Here is a 20,011-nt window from a genome sequence, read left to right as displayed (position 1 = left end):
TTTTGGTAAAGGCACCTGCTGCCTCACATGCTTAAGCAGAAATTTGAGATGTGCATATAATTGAGTTGTAACAAAAATAGAGCAGAGCCGACAAAAGTAACTAACACTGGTTTCACTGCATAACAAAAAATGTTCAAAAGTTTTGCTTCCTAAAAAACTTTTGATAATTACAATAGACCCATTCAAGCTGATTACAAATATAATTTCAGAATGACGGTGATCATGTAAGAATCTTGAGAAATATGAAATTAAATTTTTAATACTACAATGTATTTAATTGTATGTTTCCTATACTCTGCATGAGTTCAACAGGGCTACAAGCCTTTAGCTGCTGATTTTCATTTGTACTCAGTGTCTGATGCATCGTGTTGCAATGTCCAACCATAATGAGTCAGCATTGATGGATTCCAGTTGTCCTGATAGCATTTCTCCATTGTGGCAATATCCTGGTGAAACTTTTCACCATGTTCATCACTAACTAGACCTAGATTTTCAGGAAATAAGTCCAAGTGTGAATGCAGAAATTGGATCCTCACTGACAGGTTGTGCTTCATGGTTTTGTATGCTGTAAGAAGTTTGTAAAGCAGCTGAATGTAGTTTGGTGCTCTGTAGTTACCAAGAAAATTCTCAATGATATCCTTCAATGCTTTCCAGGCAAATAACTTTGGTCCCATTAGCAGATATGAGAACCACTTGTCCAGTGGTGGGTTCCAGATCCCGGTGCAACCGGTATGGTGCAACAGGGCCCTGCGTCTCCCACATGCATGCGTATAGCTCACATGTGCGTCCTTACCTCCACGACGCCTATGTAATGCTCCAGCTGCTCAGTGCAACATTGCGCAGGCACCATACACTCCGTGCACGGAAGCATCGAAGAGCTCCAATACAGGTAAGGAGCTCAGGTGGGCGGGTAGGCCCTCCAGAACACCATACCGGAATGGTACCCAGTGCTCCTGGCAGGCACAGGTACACCCGTACCGGGGCATATCGTCACAACCCACCACTGCACTTGTCACTGGTGATGTATCTGATTTATGGGTCAGGAAAAATACTTTTCTTAATCTTGGCATCAGTTATTCTTCAAAACATCTGTCTAAAATAAGGAAAACCTGCACTTTCATTGTTGAACCCTTTCACAAAATTTTCATCAGTCTGAGTTTTCTGTGAAGCAGAGCCAAAAATAATTTGTCAGACCAATAAGTTGTTCATGTACCACATTTTTCTGTCCTGGAACCAAATTCTTTCAGAGTGGAACCAAATTCTTTCTTTTTAATGTAATGAACTCTCTTGCCTCATTTGCATATGAAACAACATATATCCAAGCTGCATTCCAAGCATTAGAACCACTTTGTTTAGATCTCCATGGGTATTCTAGTTGTAACTGGTGTACTGGATGTGCTTCAACATTTCCATGTTTTCCTATGTTTCTTTCATGTATGTAGCAGAGCCACTAGGAACTAAATATTGAATAATGCCATTGTATAAAAACAGAAGATTTCTATAAAATGGTACTGGATAGATTAAATTACATACTATTCATGATTAGCAGCCAAAAATTTATAAGATACACGTCAAAGTGTTCAGGAAGCAAACTATTTGTTATCCAGTGCCTTGTTTAGAATATAAGAATGTATAAAACTGAGAAAGGAGACATATACCCAGAAGTTAGCTATGGAATAAAAGCAAAGGAAAGCTAGATTGACCCCAAAGGTGCAAAAAGACAAAACAATCCTCCTCAACAAGAAAGCATTAGGCTGAAAAAGTAAACAATATGGTAATAGGTTAGTATCGTAAAAAAATAAATTAGATAGGAAAACTAGCATTGTAACTTTGGGATGTTTGGATTCTATTCTATAAAATATGAGGTTTGCTTGAGGCATATGTTTTAAGTTTAGAGTTGCTGATATTTTGGTTATTTGGCAATATAAACCTATATTTTTATTCTAGACATCTAAAGCTCTGTACATTGTACAGTATATATGGTACACTAAAACATAAGATTAGTAAATGAAGCCTGTTCTATCTGTATCATGTTTTTCTCTCTATCTTTGTGGATAAAAAGGCCATCACATCAAATTGTCTAGAAAAACGGAGATAAAAATAAGCTGGACAAATATCTTTGAATTGGAAGCATTTTTAAGGCAATGTTCGGATGCAAAACTCTCACACATGAGATAAGCAACTAGCAACTGTTGATATGTTCATACACAATAATCTATGGAAATCTCAGGAAATTAATAAGGTGTGGAACTCTTGGAATTTTATCCCTTGCTGAACAAAGATATGCACAAAATTAGGAAACATGTCAAAGAAAAAGAATATTGTGGTCGATATGACAAAACAAACAAAAAGCAAGCAAATATGCAACTACATTGACAGCAATTTAAGCACAGGATTAAAAAATATATCATAATTACATTATTGAGAGAGGGTGTATTGTTCATAGTTAAATAGTTGTGCAACTTTTGCAGGAATTCTTTTTGGAGGGAAACTCCCAACAGTGCATGTGTGCAGCCAAGCTGTAACATTCTTCTGACCTAAGCATTCCAATAACTTTTCAAATGCACAGAACAGGAAATGTGTTTCTTGTAAATCAGAGAGGCATCCAGCAATCTGCTGGGAGATTTATTAACAGTGTGTGGTCATTTAATTAATTCCTCCTTGCTCCCTCAGATAGAATTAAAGCTGCTTTCCCTTCAGTTCTTTTTGGGGATTGTCAATCCATGGAAAAAAGTGGCAAAATTTGCCAGTCATCAAAGTTTTCACAGAAACAGAAATAGCCATACGGGCTGTTACCATAGAAACTTTTAGTGCTGAGGCCTTTGAATTGAACCATTAACCTTTGTTAACAGTGTATGGCTGAGGTTGGCAAGTAATAAGGAATGATGGGGAGATCATTGGGCAATAAGTAGTAATTCGAAGCAGTGATAAAAGGGCAGGGACAAGACTGAACTCAGACTGAAGAAGCTGCCAGCAGTGTCATGCAAGTTATAGAAAAGGAAGATAGTTGAAGAAACTGCATTACTTACAGGTTAGAGTAAGTGCATAGGATATATAAGAACTGCTTCAAAAACAAGTATTCAGTTCCAGGTCAGTAGAACTCATAGATAACGTATCTGTAGAAATATTATAATCTGTTTATAGGTTTAGGACTCAAATATAATAGTATATTTGAGTAGTAGTATAATATATATTACATTGTACAATTGTGCAGTAGAACCTTAGCAATAGAAAGGAAGGCTTGGTAGGCTGCTGTACTACTGAGTAGATCCACCTGAAAGGTGAGCCTGTGAAATTGGTGGCTGTTTTAGTTGCTCAGCAAGATCAATAAAAGAAGTGTCCTATATGTATTGACAAACAGGAAGAGAATAGGATCATAGAAAGTCCTGTTGGGCCAAAGGCTATTTGAATGGAGGTTGGTTGCTTCACTCTTTTTATTTGTGACACACTACCAGCCTAATTAGATTGGAAAGCCATGATAAATTACTCATGTCCTTGTCACTACAAATGTAAACTATTGCAACATGTTATATACTGTTAGAGCGGGTGAATGGAAGAGGCAGACTCAAGCTAACAATAACAACAGCTCTTTATTAGTGATAACTACGTACAATCCAGCAGCCTTCTGTTTGACAGCATTCCCTTTTATAGGGTGCTGTCAAATGTCTTAGCCAATCACCATTCAGTATTTTCCCGCCGGATCAGAGGACCTTGATGGAACGCACCATACTGTCTGTCAGTATGTAACATATACAACATGGGCTGCTTTGTAAGACGACTTGGAAGCTTCAATTAGTCCAAGTGCAATGGTTCGCTTAAGGAGTGATAACAGATTCAGTGATAGCAATTAATCAGTGGAACAGTTTGCTTCAGAAATTGTGGGTGTTCCATACTGTCGATTTTTAAGAAGAGACTGAACAGTCATTTGTCCAGAAAGTATAAGGTCTCCTGCTTGAGCAGAGGGTTGGACTAGAAAACCTCCAAGGTTCCTTCCAACTCTGTTATACTGTTACTGTTTTCTGACTATATAACAATAATTAGGTCTTGATTTGTATATATCTATAAATATAATCCCAATATCTCATTCACTGTACTAGTTGATAATTTGATCCTTGGTCCATTTCAAACGCTGGTTATGCCCTTTAAAGTTCTACATACCATACTCCTAGATATCAAAAGGACCATTTATTCCAATAAGAATTGGCCTACTCCATGCTTTCCTACAGGGAGGGGTCTCAATTAGGGTTCCCAATCCACATGAGGTGAAGTGTGCGAGAACCTGACAATTGCCTTTTCTTTATCTCCCAAGTAAAGAATGCTCCAAACATTCTAGGAAACTACTCAAAACCTGGCTTTTCTGCAGATTTCTCTTGTTCAAATTATAAGTTTTAATAAATCCTAAGTAAACAGAAACTGTCACAACTTCTATATGTTTAATCACTAATTTTTGATTGATTACAGCAGAGTACAAATATAAATAAATCTTTCTGCAAATTTGAATATATAATATTTATATGCAGTTATTTACATATTTGAAATAATATGCAAATATGGCAGGTGAATATGGAATTGCATGTTTGGACTAATTTTCAATTAGTACTTTGTAAATCCTCTTCTGATAGAAATAATAGTTTCCAAATGTTTCTGTGCGTAGTTAGCAGACTACTGTTGCTGTTTAATTCCCCTACTCCACTTCCTTATAGAACTTTTCTTTCTTAGTAATAACCTTAGGTCTCCTTGTACGCACTTCACATTTGAAATATTCCCATAGATTCTCAATAATATCCAAATCTAGGAATTTTAAAGGTCATTCCTTGTAGCTTCAATTTTTTCACTGATTATAGGACATTAACTTCTAGGATGTATTGATATTGAATGGAATCCATTCTTCTGCCAACCCACACAAGTATTTTCTGTGGCACAGTGCCATTAATAGAGCCACCCCCATGCTTAACAGGATGTTCTCTTCCTTAAATGCTTCGTCCCTTTTTTCTCCAAATATATCTCTTGTGATCATGGTGAAATAATTCTGTTCCTGTTTCATCACTCCAAAAAACATTGTTCCCAATTGTTTCAGGCTTATCAAGGTCTCCCCCACCCTCCCTTTAGTTAATACTTTTCTGATGAAGGTTTCCTTCAGACAACTTTCTGGTGAAGATCACTGCGATATAAACAATGCTTTACTGTGGACCTATGGACAACTCTTCATTATCAGCTAATCTTTTCAACAAGCTATTTGGGTTGATCTTTTTGCAGATCTGGGAAAGATTTTAAATTTCTTGGCTCTCAACCTAATGTTGAGTATTTCAGCAAGATAATAGTCCTTAATACGATCACCTTCGGTATCAGGTACTTAGAGGGGAAAAAAAGATTTTTGAATGTATAATAACTTGTTCTAAAAATTGGCCTGCAGCTATATCTGATTGACCACAGTGAGATCCCCAGGCAGCTTGTGAAAGTAATCTTCTCAAAAGAACATTTCTGCATTGAGTATTGGAGAAGAGGCTGGCAGCTATCTCCAAGGAGAACCGAACTGCCAGCTGCTAATCTATGATTCAGAATACCAATAGACTGAATCCCAAACGTCAGCATCCCATGCATTTCAAAGATAACATCTGTTTTAGTTACTGCAAAACACGCTACTGGAAGCCTTTAGAAAAATAACATAAAATCAGAATAATTTACTTAGACTGTCATAGTTTAAGTAATCTACTCGTGGAGGATTTTCTGACTTCCGTTTCACATTATATTGTATAACATGTAATTTTATGCTGAATATTTAAAACTTGACAGGATTTAAAATACATTTCCTCAATGTATACACATACAGTATGTATACAGACCATGGTTAATTATTACATCATTCCTTCTAAAATCTGCCAATAGAAGTATCTCTAGTTTCTTCCTATGGATGTAAGAGATTATATCTCCCTCAATTCACCAAACCACATACATTCTGCAAAAGTAGGGTTTGTTTATCTTCTAGACATTATGCCATAAGAGGGAAAAAAAAATAAGTTTTCTATGTATTTTACTGATTTTTCTATGAATTGTACAGTTCAGAAATCATGTTGTTTCCCTATCTTAGCAGTAATATTTTTAAATATAATATAAGGAACTTGAACTTTCAGAGTAATAAATTATAAAAAATAATTATCACTCCAGTTAATAAGGCAAATTCAAAGAACGCTTCTCCTGGTGAGCCATCAGCTGCAATAAAATTGCATTATTTTAACATTCAAAAAGTTGCAATATAAAGATAATAGTAACAGGTTTCTATACTTACTCCCAAGCTGCAAATGTAGGATGCATTGTGATAGGTAGCTAATGGACAACTGTTTAAATCATATCATCTACTGTTCTAGAATTTCCCTGAATATTACTTTATAACTTGTATTAAAACAAATTTTCATTTCACCTGTAATTCATTTTCATGATGCAGTGCTTTAATTCAAAAGCATCTAGTAACAAATACTACATTTATATATCTCTTATTGAAGTTTTCTGTTAGTCATATATATTACTTATTCAAAAATAAAGTTTATTTCTCTCATTGTGCCTGATGTTATCAAAATATTCTTTTTAAAATCAGAAACTGTTACACAGTCTGTTGGCAACACAATGATTACTTATAGGTAGTCCTCAACTTACAATTAATTTAGTGACCATTTGACCAATGGCACTGCAAAAAGTGACTTATTACCGTTTATCACACTTATGACTATTGCAGCATCTCCATGGTCACATGATCAAAATTCAGATGCCTGGCAACTGACTGATATTTATGAGAATTGCAGTGTCCAGGGGTCACGTGATCAACCTTTGTGACCATCTGATAAGCAAAATCAATGGAAAAGTCACATTCACTTAACAACCATGTGACTAACTTAAAACTTAACAACTGTGGCAAAGCAAAGTTGTAAAATGGAGCAAAATTAATTTCACACCTGTCTCACTTATTAAAAGAGATTTTGGGCTTAATTATAGTCATAAGTTGAGGACTATTTGTACTTGGTATTGTGTCTCACTGAGCAATCATGGTATGACACAACTTTAAATCATTAATGTTTTTTTTTAGTTTGTGGCACAGTTTCTCAATAAAAGCAAATACCAGTATTTGTAGTTATTCAAATTGTGAAGACAAAATTCATACCCGTTTAAGAAAAGGCCAAATCTTCCAATAATCTATATTCTGTTTAAATAAAAGTTTTCTAATTTTTTGCAATAAATCTTATTCTGAAAGAATCTAACTGAAACGTTGGCATGAGCAATTTTTATGTTTTGACTCCTACAGTTTTTAAAATATGAAAGCCAATGAAGTACAACTGACCATTTAAAAATACTTATTTTTACTAATGCAAGCTAGAAAAGAACTAAATCACTGTATATTTGATTACTCCTGTGATAGTAGTACTTCAAAACTTCTGTTTATTATCCAGCGACACATACCTGGTGATTTTGAAGAGTTTCTCCTAAAGCATCAAAACAATTATTTTCACTTTAATCCAGAGAGAAACAAAACCTTAGGATGTTTCAGGATTTATAGGAAGCTTTGTGTTGCAGAGAAAAGAAATGCTAAGAGCTTGAAGAAAATATTGCTATATGATTCTCCACATGCTATAAAACTCGTCATGGTCTTTAAATGAGCAAAACACTGCATCTTAGGCAGCAGTGGGTTTCACATTTTGTTACCACTGGTTCGCCGCGCATGCGCCCACTCGCTTGCACAGGCACCTGGCCTTCCATGCATGTGCTTTGTGCCCGCGTGTGCCTTCCACACATGCATCTAGCCTCAAAAATGGTTTGGGTAAATTGGTCCGAATCGGATGAATATCATCTCTGATTGGAGGGCAACATTTTTGAACTCAGGAATGTATCCAAAATCCAAAAACCCTTGGCTCCTGGAAGAATGAAAATTGGGGAAGCTGTGGTTGCTTCAGGGCTGCTGCTATGCTGCTGGGCTTGGCATGCGATCCCCCAGCTGTAATTTATTTATAATCTTTATCTTCATGTTGACTATTTTTATTTATTTGCTTTTACTATTTGTAAAACATATAGCATTTGTTACCAGCTATTTTTTTAAGAAAAACAAGCCTTTGGAAGTTCAGCAAAAACACATTGGTTATTATTTTTTCATGAATTATAGAAAGAGCAGAAGGATTCCGGATAAAAATCTTCTTCTGTCACGAATTTAAAGGGCTTTCGCCGTGAGCAGAAAAACATCTTTCAATCCTGTGGAAGGAAAGCCTTGCAGTGACCAGCAGGACTGAAAGGCACTGCCCCACATCTGGACTCCAATTATAAAAAGGAAAGCTGCAAGCTCCAGAGTGTGGGTGTGTAAGTGCATTTGGAAAAAAGATGTATTTTGTGTGGGAAGAGAAGGAATGAATTTTCAGCTGAGGGAGTGGAGTCATCAACTTCAACAGGCAGCTAATGATAGAGGAGGAGCAAGCTTGGACCAGCAGCAGAGAAATTGAAAGGAGAAGCACAGCCCAGAAGCTTCACTGCTCCAGCAGAAATGCTGAAAAGCTTCAGCCAGCTGGCTGCTGGTGAAGTACCTTTTTCTCACTGCCAGCATAGACTGAGAAACTGCCAAGTCAGTCTTTCAGCAGCAGTTTAGAACAACAGCTGACAGCAAAAAAAAAAAAAGCCAATTTGAAAGTGGTTAAATGGTGGCTAGAGATTTTGACTTAAGCTCAAGCAATAAAAGACAATAGAATTGTTATAAAGTGTTTGGGAATAAGATATAGACAATATAAATATACGATAATATATCAAAGATCAGTAATAAGTGTCAAGGTACAAATTTAAAAAATAAATTTATTAAATTTTAGATAATAAAAATCTGCTTGTTGCTCTATTGATCATTTCTCAAAAGAATTTGTTTAAACTCATGTATATTGTGGCTGATTAGTAATGGGGCGAATCAGTAGCTGGCCTGTAAAATCTACCAATTTGCATTCAGGAACAAATCAAGCACCATCACACTTGGATACACATATTTCACACAGAATCATCTGGTTTCTGGCTGCTTTCTGGTGTTATTTATATAGCAAGGTTCAATTCAACTTTGAAAAATAAAACAATCCAATACTGGGCCAATCCATTTATACCATCCCCAAATTTTCAGATGTATTTGTTTTGGCTTGATTGGAACATTTTTCTTGCATAACTGCTTATATGTTGGAATAGTTACTGTTATCTTTTAAATCAAAGGTTCAAGCATTTTGAGGGCCATACAAAATTTGCTATATTTTAAAATTTATATCTGTACATTTCCTCTGGCATTCTTTTAATTTGATAATCTAGTGTTGCTGTTATTTTTAAATCTATCTTTATGTGCCAGTTATTACACTAAAACAGTGTTAAATTAGTGCAAAGTGATTGTGAAACAGTATTGCTGGCCTCATCTTACATCAGTCTTATTCTGAAACAAAAAACAATGTAAAGTGCAGAATTCATGAATGAGGCAGGTGCAAATTTACAAGAATTGTTGTTTTTAATATTTATTGAATAAACATGCATTTATATAAGATATAAGTAGGGCAAAACTCACCCAAAACAAGTAACTCCACTGAATCCTCATTCTTGCCTTCTACATCATCAGGTGTGATAACGAGGCAATAATACAATCCACTGTCTCCCCACATCAATTTTCCAATGTGGAGGTCTGCATCTAACACCAAATATAAAACAAGCAAGAATCAAAAAGAGAGACAGAGAGAGGTACCTAATACCTAGATGCTATTGACAACATTGTTTTTTCTTATCTGGAGTAATGAAAATTAATTCATTAAAAATACCACCGGAAAAATCAAGGACTCTTCAGAGAGCAAGAGAATTACAGTAAGTTTTTTTGAACCTGGGATTGTCACACAAGGTTTTTTTTATTATTTGGTTTCACAGGGACCTTTGAGCTGATATAATTATTGCATAACTGTGGTGGTGCGGTGGTTAGAATGAAGTACTGCAGGCTAACTCACTGCTCACGCCAGGAGTTCGATTCTGAACGGCTCAAGGTTGACTCAACCTTCCATCCTTCCAAGGCCAGTAAAATGAGGAGCCAGATTGTCGGGGGCAATGTGCTGACTCTCTAAACTGCTTAGAGAGGACTGTAAAGCACCATGAAGTAGTGTATAAGTCTAAGTGTTATTGCTAGTGATATTATTGAGTAGTCAATTATAATTGTTCACAACCATTTTAGCAAGAAGTTATTAATGAGGGTCAATGTGGGGTTTTACCTAACAGAATAAGTAAATGGCAATGTTAGAAATGTTTTGGACATATTGGAATATTTGAAGCAACATAATGAAAAACAAGCTGCATTTTCCTAGATGCAGAGAAAGCCTTTGACAATTTAAGTTGGGCTTTCTTTCAAGATTTTGGAAGATAGAGAATTTTGGCAAGAACTTTATAAAATAAGAAAGATTGATTTCTTTCTTATAGGTAGGTCCATTGCAACTTCAAACAGTTGCTAAGCAACCAATCACTAAGTCAGGACTATCATGGAGAAAGTTATCTAGCAAGTTATAATTGTACTTATAACTTGCTAGATTGTATTTTTTTCCATTTTTATTTTACTTTTTACCCCTTTCTCGTGCTATTAGCTTTCTTTTTGACTTCTTACACTCTGTTAAGACACAAATATCACCTAGCAGATGTAACTCAATGGCAGTATTTATAGCTACAACACTTATAGCTATCAACATTCTTTGTACCCATAACATTTTCAGCTTCTGAGACCCCAAAATACTAGAACTGATTAAATCTTTTAAAACTAAAATAATTAGTTTTTATAGATGTTTGTTATCAATAAATCTATATGATATATAGAAGTTAAGAGATGAGTGTAGTAAAGAATTACAAGTTTATTTTTTAAACTCTTTGATAAAATGATACAGAAAGTTTAAATGATTTTGCTAAAACACAAGGATTTACTTTATTACATTGCGTCAGGAAATACATGAGCAATTTGAGATTAACGGTACAGTTAGTCCTGGACTTACGACCATAATTGAGTCCAGAATTTATGTTGCTAAGTGAGAAATTTGTTAAGTGTGTTTTTACAACTTTTACAACTTTTCTTGCTATATTTATTAAGTGAATCACTGCGGTTGTTAAATTTGTAACATGGTTGTTAAATGAATCTGGTTTCCCCACCAACTTTGTTTGTCAAAAGATCACAAAATATGGTCACATGAGCCCAGGCATTGTGACCGTAATAAATATGAAGCAGTTGTCAAGCATCTGAATGTAAATCATGTGACCATGAGGATGCTTCAAGAGTCATAAGTGTGAAAAATGGCCAAAGTCATTTTTTCAGTGACTTTGAATGGTCATTAAACAAACTGTTATAAGTCAAGGACTACCTGTATAAAAAGAAACTGTAGCCTTTTTTTCAAATCATATTAATTTCAGGGGAAAAAATTAGGCAGAGACTACAGGAAAAAATAAATAACAGTAATTTTTGCACCAGAAATTTGAATTAGACATCTAAATCTGATGCATTTCAATACTATATTGGAAAAAAAATATTTATTCAAAGTTATTACAGGATTATCCAGTGGAGGTCTGCTAAATCTTACAAGGCTGGAATTTTCCAACCCTAAAATCTCACACTGAAAATCATTCCACAGTCAGAACAGCCTGTTTCAGGGTGGGACACTTATAGTAACATTGGAACAGCTTGTTCCAATGTAGAAATGCTTTGGTGAGAGTAAATGAAACATTTCCTGAGAGAGTTGGGGGGGGGTGTTTTTCTTTGCAGGATGAGGACATTTCAACCTTTAACACACAAAAGGTTGTGCTATAACAACATGAAATTACAGAATAAGAGCATTACTGTATTATTATCAGATCAGGAACCAACGTGACTTAATTTAAAACATTTATAAATCTAGGAAAGGACAATTATTGGCAACAATAGTACCTCCTTCAGAAAGTATTCGAACTCTGAGCAGTACCCAAACAAGCTGATTTCTTTCAGCATGCATAATGAAATCGTACACTGAAGGATCCCCTCTGAAAATCTTAATGAAATGAAAAACAGAATGAAGGGAAGTGAGTTTTCAGGTTATTTCATTGCCAAATCATTTAGAGATTTAAAGGAGAAAATCAGCATAATCAATTGGGGCTAGTAAGAAAAAGGAAGGCAATAAATCTTTAAGGATTATAAGACATGGCTCTATGTAGATAAATTACACAAAATTGTAAGGTGCTTAATTCTGCATGAGAGGATGCTTTAAACCATTCTAATAGCCAAAATTAATTAAAGGATACCTATGACAAAGTTATCCTTATCCATGTTGTCTTTAACCCTGGAAACATTAATGACAACATGTATTTTGAGCAATATAATCTCTTATGATAAAATGCTCCAAAATGCTCACTAGTTTATTGAGGAGAAAGCTGAACTCTGATTTCTCAATTCAATGAATTTATCCTATTGTCTCATCATTTATTTTCATTCATTCCATTCAGATGCAAAATGGCTTGATAGTTTTTATTAAATAGATTCAGCAAAAGTTTGCAAATGTATTGTTTATTTGGAATGTCTTTAAAATTTATTTTATATATTACTAATTTTACACCTTATGGAGAAGAAACCAAAAGTTAAAAAAGAAAACCTGGAAAAAATTAAAGAGCTTGTGGACACAAACGCAAGATATACTATACCAGTTTTATGTAAATTTTTCATGAGTGGTATGCAGGAAATTATTTCCCCTTAAATACTTAAAACAAGAATCAAAGATATTGGGAATCAAGTCAGAGAAAATAAAATTGCAATAACAATTATCTATAGCAGTAAGAATGCCTAGGTAAAGTATACAATAACAATTATCTCAATGAAATAACTTTTCATTTTTTTATTCTCAACTGCATGATAGCAAAGCTGCTTAGCTGTTAAAGCTAGTAAAGCTGTTTTCTAGTCAGGAAACAAATTAACTATTTTTATATCATTCTTCTCAATGATAACACCCACAATTCTGTCATGCTGTCCTCAAAGGTTTGCCTAGTATCTATTATGTTTACTTGTTGATGAGTAAAATATCTTTTTTTCATTTTATAATGTTTTTTAAGAATTTGGATAATTGTTGCTACATTTCTTAGAAAATAGTTACATTGCCATCATTTGCAATTGTCCTGTTCAGTTTAATGTTTTTCAAAAATTTTAGATACCTTTAAATATAAACTTACAGGGTATAGGAAGAGTGCAAATAAATATTTATAATAAACTATAATTAAAATGTTATACTACACTCTAAAATAATTTTTTTATTCATTTGTATCTGCCTTTATTATTTTTACAAATAAGGCAGTGAACATCCAACACACCTTCCTCCACCTGTTTTCCTCACAACAACCCTCTGAGCTGGACTGAGAGCAAGTGACTAACCCAAAGTCAACCCGCTGGTTTTCATGGCTAAGTCAGGAGTTGAACTCATGGTCTTCTGCTTTGTAGCCTGGTGCCTTAACCACTAGACCAAACTGGTTTTAATTTTATAAGCTACTGATTTTGTATGCTACTCATTTTATATGCTACTATTCATAATACACTGTAGTGTTTATAACCTGATGTTCTGTAGTATTCATAACATAATATACTATTATCTCATTTTATTTGCTATTTATAATAGCTAAAGAAAAACTTAGGTCATAATAAAATAATAAGCAGATTGAATTACCATGTTGAATGGAGATATCTCTTCCTTTGTAGAACTCTCCCATCGTGACCACCGAGCCCTGTTTGGATGCCACAATGCGGACTGTTCTCCTGCTATCCACACAGTCCAAGTACGGATCCCATTCCAAGTTCCTCTTGTTTATTGCCTGGATTCCTGCGGAGACAACTCCCAGAGCTTGTCCCATGCGATCTTGGCAATAGGATTTGAATTTCCATTGCACCACAGCTGGTTGTGTGGAAGAAGTTGAAAAGTGGCATCGAAGCACAACTGATTGAAAGAGCATTGCCACCTGTCTCGTCTCAGGCACCATAACATGCACGGCTTCAGTCACAGCTACAAAGCAAAATCATAAATGTTACCAACTTATAAGGTATATATCATCTACTCAGGATGCCCATTCCCGAATGATAAATGGGAGATGGCTGGTTTCTAAGACTTATCATCTAGCTTTGATATTAGAAGAAACTGTGCCAAAAGAACATGGTTAGCAAGATAACAGTGAATTTTAATGCTAGAAAATGGTATGTTGTTGTTTTATCTACTATAAATAACAGTGGCTTATCAAGTCATACTTATGACTTAGATTTGCTTTTCAGTGAACCATTGCTTGACATTTAATGTGAAGCAAAATGTGGCTAATCTTAATTCTGAGTTGCTTCAAATAAATCACTAATATTAATTCATTTTAAGCTACTTATCAACAATTGGTAGTCACAATGGCTACATATTACTTCAAATAGTGAAGGCACTATGTTGGCCAAATCCATAAAATATGACTTCCTGGCAACTATGTTGATGTGTTACTTTTAAACTTCCTACAGACATTCATTTAGTCACTACCTCAGTATCAGAGTATTAAAAGTAATTAAGTATTTAATAAATTTATAGGCCGCCCAATCCCGAAGGACTCCGAGCGGCTTACAGAAATACATTTCCAAAAATAAAGAATTAAAAATAGAGAGAAAAAAAAACAGATTAAAAGATCACTTCATACACTCAATCTAGGCGGGGCTGAACCTCATTCATGAGGTCAATAGCCCCAGGCCTGCTGGAATAGCCAGGTTTTGGTAGCCTTTCGGAAGGCTGTGAGATCTGGGGGTAGATCGTTCCATAGGGTCGGAGCAGCTACAGAGAAGGCCCTCCCCTGGAGGGTCGCCAGACGACATTGTCTGGTCAACGGCAACTGGAGAAGGCCCACCCTGTGTGATCTTATTGGCCATTGGTAGGTATGCGGCAGAAGACGGTCTCGCAGATATCCGGGTCCTAGGCCATGTAGAGCTTTAAAGGTAATAACCAGCACCTTGAAACGCATTCGGAGACCAATAGGGAGTCAGTGCAGCTCGCGGAGGATAGGTGTAACATGGGTGTATCTTGGTACACCCAATATCGCTCGCGCGGCTGCATTCTGGACCAATTGTAGTCTCCAAACACTTTTCAGGGGCAGCCCCATGTAGAGCGCGTTACAGTAGTCAAGTCTTGAGGTGGCGAGGGCATGGGTGACCATTTGAAGTGCCTCCCGATCCAGGTAGGGACGCAACTGGTGCACCAGGCGAACCTGGGCAAAGGCCCCCCTGGTCACAGCTGACAAGTGATGTTCTAATGTCAGCTGCGGGTCCAGGAGGACACCCAAGTTGCGGACCCTCTCTGAGGGGTGTAAAGTTTCACCCCCCAGGCTTAGAGATGGAATATCTGGACTGTCCTTGGGGGCCAACATCCATAGCCACTCAGTCTTGTCAGGATTGAGTGCAAGTTTGTTCACTTCCATCCAGACCCTGACAGCTTCCAGGCACTGGCACATCACTTCCACCACTACACTGAGTTGGCACGGGGCGGGGAGATACAACTGAGTATCATCCGCGTATTGATGGTATTTAATCCTGTGCCGGCAAATGATCTCACCCAGTGGCTTCATGTAGATATTAAATAGGAGGGGGGACAGGACCGAGCCCTGTGGCACCCCATATTTAAGGGGCCTAGGGGTTGACCTCTGTCCTCCGACCAACACCGACTGCAACCTGCCGGAGAGTTAAGAGGAGAACCACCGTAAAATGGTGCCTCCCACTCCCACCTCTTCCAGTCGTCACAGAAGGATACCATGGTCAATGGTATCGAAGGCCGCTGAGAGGTCAAGGAGCACCAGGATAAAGGAATGTCCTCTATCCCTGGCCCACCAGAGATCATCGGTCAGCGCGACCAAGGCGGTTTCGGTGCAGTATCCAGGCCTGAAACCAGACTGAAAGGAGTCTAGATAATCTGCTTCATCCAAGGTCCGTCGGAGCTGAAGGGCCACCACCTTCTCAACAACCTTCCCCAAAAAAGGGAGGTTGGAGACTGGACAATAGTTTTTGAGGATAGCTGGGTCCAGAGAAGGCTTCTTAAGGAGGGATCTTACCATCGCTTCCTTCAAAGGTTGCGGGAAAGATCCCTCCTGCAGAGACGTGTTTGTGATCCTCTGGAGCCAGCCTCGTGTTACCTTCTTGCTGGTCGAGACCAACCAGGGGCATGGGTCCAGTAAACAGGTGGTGGCACTCATGATTTTCAATGTTACACTTCCTGTTAGATGAGAGGCCACTCTCCGCTCCCGGCGCTAACTTTTGCGCTCCTGGGCTTTCTTTGCATAATGGCTGGAGTCCCTGCCAATTCTGCTCCAAGCTGCGGAGCACCCAGGCTGATTTCTGCCACAGAAGTTATACCTCTCCACTCTCGGGGCAGAGGCAGGGAAAGTTTTGGTCTGTGGTTGGTTGCGCCACTGGATTTAGGTAGCGGGGAGAGAAAGCGGGCGTCTCCCGCCCTCTCTTGCTCACACTTGCCGGTTCTCAGGACAATCTAAAGCCAGCAGGGAACGAGCGACGGGTGTTGGCTCCCATTCGGATTGGATTGCGCCCACCCCCTCCTGGAAGAGGCTTCACTTGACTGAAGTGGGGAAGCTCATTAACTGGCCGCTTGGGGGGGGGGTTCCGGCTGGCTTTCGGGGCACAGTGGTATGAGGCACCGGGCAGAGAAGGCACCTCTTTTCCTGTTCCTCTTGGTGTTGGCGGGTGAATCTTGGGAGGGAGGAGGAAAAGTGGCTGCTGAAAGGGATAATGCTGGTATGAACTGAGGTGGAGGGAGTTTTAGTGGGTGTGAGATCATGCTTTTTGCAAGATGGAGGGTGACGGTCTGGAGCCCTCAATAAAGTAGTAAACAATAAATACCCTCCCCCTCCCTCCTTAGCAATGAATTAAAAACATTTATCTTGAGTTTTCACATTTCAGCAAAACGGTAAAAAATGGGTATTTGCAACGGCTCCTTTAAGAGGTTTAGTGCATGTAATTATTGTGAACTTTCCAGTTGAAAGATTTTTAGGAAAGGGGGAGGGAATGTTATCTTTTTTGTTCCTGCTGTATTTTGGGGAATGTCTCCCCCAGTATGGAATAGTCTTGTAATACTTTTGCGCACAACATGCAAAATACTAATTATTATCAATTACTTAAATGTCTTTTAAAAGCATAATCACTTACCCTATTTATTTGCCAAATGCTGAGTGTCAAGAAAAATATTGAAATTAGGAGATACAAGCAACAATAATAGCTTTAGAATAATTGGTCATCCTCTGCTGAACCTAACAGATATAAATATGAATTATTATTCATAAGTACTAGGAAAATGTCCCTTCATGAAAAATTACTTTTTCAGTTAACTCTGCCTGGCATTAGTTGGGGGAACAGAAATATTAGTTGGCCAATTCTAAAAGAGAGCACCACAAAGAACTTAAAAGATTTTTAAGAGAACTGGGTTTTTCATTTATATTATATGTATGAACAGAATTAAAACAAATTGCAGATACCAATCAAAAATAAAAAAGGATGAAATAATGCTCATTTTTAAAAACTCAATGAAAATAAAAACAATATACCAAGAAGGTGGCATACTGGTTGTGATTTGATCTCTTCGGGGGATCCCGGGGATCCCCTATACAAGTATTTTAATATTGCAGACTTGCAGTATTATAAGTCATACTGATATTATAGAACACTTTTAATTAAGCGGGTCCCTTGAATAAACATAACTTTGAGTTTCAAATAATTTCGTTGTTGTCTTAGGTGACATCTGTGAAAAAAATTCAGGTGCTCAGGCATGAAAATGTACTGCTCAAACACTATACTTTTCCGCTCACACTGAAAAAAAATTAGAGGGAACATTGCCAAGGACTCTGTCGGATTGTGGGCAAGGGAGTCAGGTATCTCTCCAAGCTCCTTCTGAAATCCCAATGGGTCCATCAGGCACCTGGGGCGGAACTATTTAATTGGTTCCACCTCCCTGCGGTGGGGGAGTAGCTTCCGAAAGTCAAGCCTCAGCAGGAAGTTATCTGACCATGACAAGGGCGAGATTTCTATTCCCCTTAGTTTGAGATCATGTCTCCACTGCCCCGAGAGAAACACGAGGTCGAGTGTGTGTCCTGCTGTATGAGTCGGACCCTGAATTACCTGGGTCAAGTCCATGGTTGTCATGGAAGCCATGAACTCCTGAGCCCCATCAGAGCGTTCGCCTAGAGATGGCAGGTTGAAGTCCCCCAGTACTATCAGTCTGGGGAACTCAACCGCCAGTCCGGCTACTGACTCTAGGAGCGCAGGCAGGGCTGTTGTGACGCAGCTGGGAGGTAGGTACGTCAAAAACAAGCCCACTTGACCCCCTAGGTCCAGCTTCACAAGAAGAGACTCACACCCGACAGTCTCTGGAGCAGGGATCCTGCGAGGAACCAATGACTCTCGGATAATAGCTGCCACTCCCCACCCCTTCTCTGGTGTCGTGGTTGGTGGAGCACCTGGAGATGTTTGTATCACAAAAGTCAAATTTCAAGGAATTGTTTTCAGCTTACTTTATTTATTTCCAATCTTCCCTTTTCAAACTGATAAAGAAACCATAAAAGAAACATACAGACAGATCACAGCAGCATGGCATTAGTCATCGAAAGGGGAGGAGACATTTGACAGATGCCATAGGCAGGTCAATAGAAAAACTCTCTTCCCATTGTGCTAACATTTGAAATAAGTAATTATACCAGGAAATTTAGGAATTCAACTAAAAAGAAAGATACCAGTGTCAAGAGAATTCAAAATATGTCTCATTAGCATTTAAAAAGAAGTAGGTAACCTAAATATACAGCAATTTGACTGAAATGAACTGCTGTTGCCAGAATTATAATATGAGCAGGGTCAAAAAAATTGATTTACTCTAAGACATCTTGAATATTTTATAGAAAAAAGATAAAAGATACAGAAAAAAAGAAATAAAAATAAATTTCTGAATACAATCTAGATTATGTGGCTTATTTTACAGGAGATTTATACATAGCTACAGTACGGTTGTTACTTCACATCTCTGTAAAAAAACTCAGTCTTTTAATTGCAGAATTTCCTGAGGTGGCTAATACTGTACATAAAAAGATGTTTTGAAAATAAAAGCGGCTCAAAATGCAGAAGCAAATGATCACAATTGAAAGAAACAGCAGCAGTGTTATCAAAAAAGAGCACAAAAAGAAATGAAAGGAATAGATCTCCATTGCTTATTTTCAATTGCTATTAACATTTTTTTGTTATATAGACCACATTTTGTATTAGCCCTGTAATATATAGTAACATATTCCAGGTAACTGTTAAAGACCCTGGCAAAAATGATGTTATAAATCTTATTCTTCATCCAAGCATTTTCTCCACAAGTGTGTGGTCTGTATTCTATTATATACATATGTAACTTGATAGACCACTTTCAACCATCAATACAAGCCAGTAACTTTGTGTCTTACTGAATAGGATATGATGCTGTTTGTGATGCTGGACAAGGTTTTTTAATTGTGTACTATCCACAAATTCTTCAATTTTCAATCCTTGGGTTGGAGTTTGATCCAAGTTTATGAATTTGTAGCATAGCAACTATGGATTTATTCCAGATAATATTTGGCCTCATACATGAAAGTGGTCATACATGAGATCTAGTTTTCACCTCTTAGTAATTGTATGATGATCTGAAAACTGATGATTTGGTTGTTAGTCTTTTGTTGTGGGCAAATAATTTCCAGATTTACCTAACTTTAGTTGATACCTCAAATTCCTGAAGGACATGAGCACTGTTAAAGAGATCTGTCCAAGATATAGTACTTTATAGATTTGAAGGATTGCAGCAGATAGTTGGTACTTTTTCCAGGAATCTGATAGGTAATTTTGCTGAGCACCAAGCTTAGTCCAGAATGTGGAAATGATAAAGAGCATTGGATGATGATGCTCCTAAGCAGCCTTTTATTTGCTTATTCTGAGATACTAAGAAGCTCTAAGAAATAAATTGTTTCC

The 20,011-nt window shown here is 37.3% G+C and overlaps 1 protein-coding gene across 2 annotated transcripts in view; it reads right to left on the bottom strand.

Annotated features, from left to right (window-relative positions):
* ILDR2 (immunoglobulin like domain containing receptor 2) overlaps window positions 1-20,011 on the bottom strand; it is an 81,105-nt gene that overhangs the window by 27,639 nt on the left and 33,455 nt on the right. The window contains exons 4-5 of one of the 2 annotated variants that reach the window (XM_087721486.1): window positions 13,686-14,018; window positions 9,557-9,676 (exon numbers count right to left, since the gene is read on the bottom strand). In XM_087721486.1, the coding sequence (XP_087577612.1) occupies window positions 9,557-9,676; window positions 13,686-14,018 (453 nt within the window). The remainder of the gene's footprint in view (window positions 1-9,556; window positions 9,677-13,685; window positions 14,019-20,011) is intronic. The other variant, XM_087721487.1, reaches the window with a different exon arrangement.

This window comes from Thamnophis sirtalis, unplaced genomic scaffold (assembly GCF_051295495.1).
Source record: "Thamnophis sirtalis isolate CommonGarterSnake01/CBP01778 unplaced genomic scaffold, rThaSir2_p1.2 scaffold_8, whole genome shotgun sequence".
Lineage (NCBI taxonomy): Eukaryota > Metazoa > Chordata > Lepidosauria > Squamata > Natricidae > Thamnophis > Thamnophis sirtalis.
This window is presented reverse-complemented; position numbering and strand designations above follow the sequence as displayed.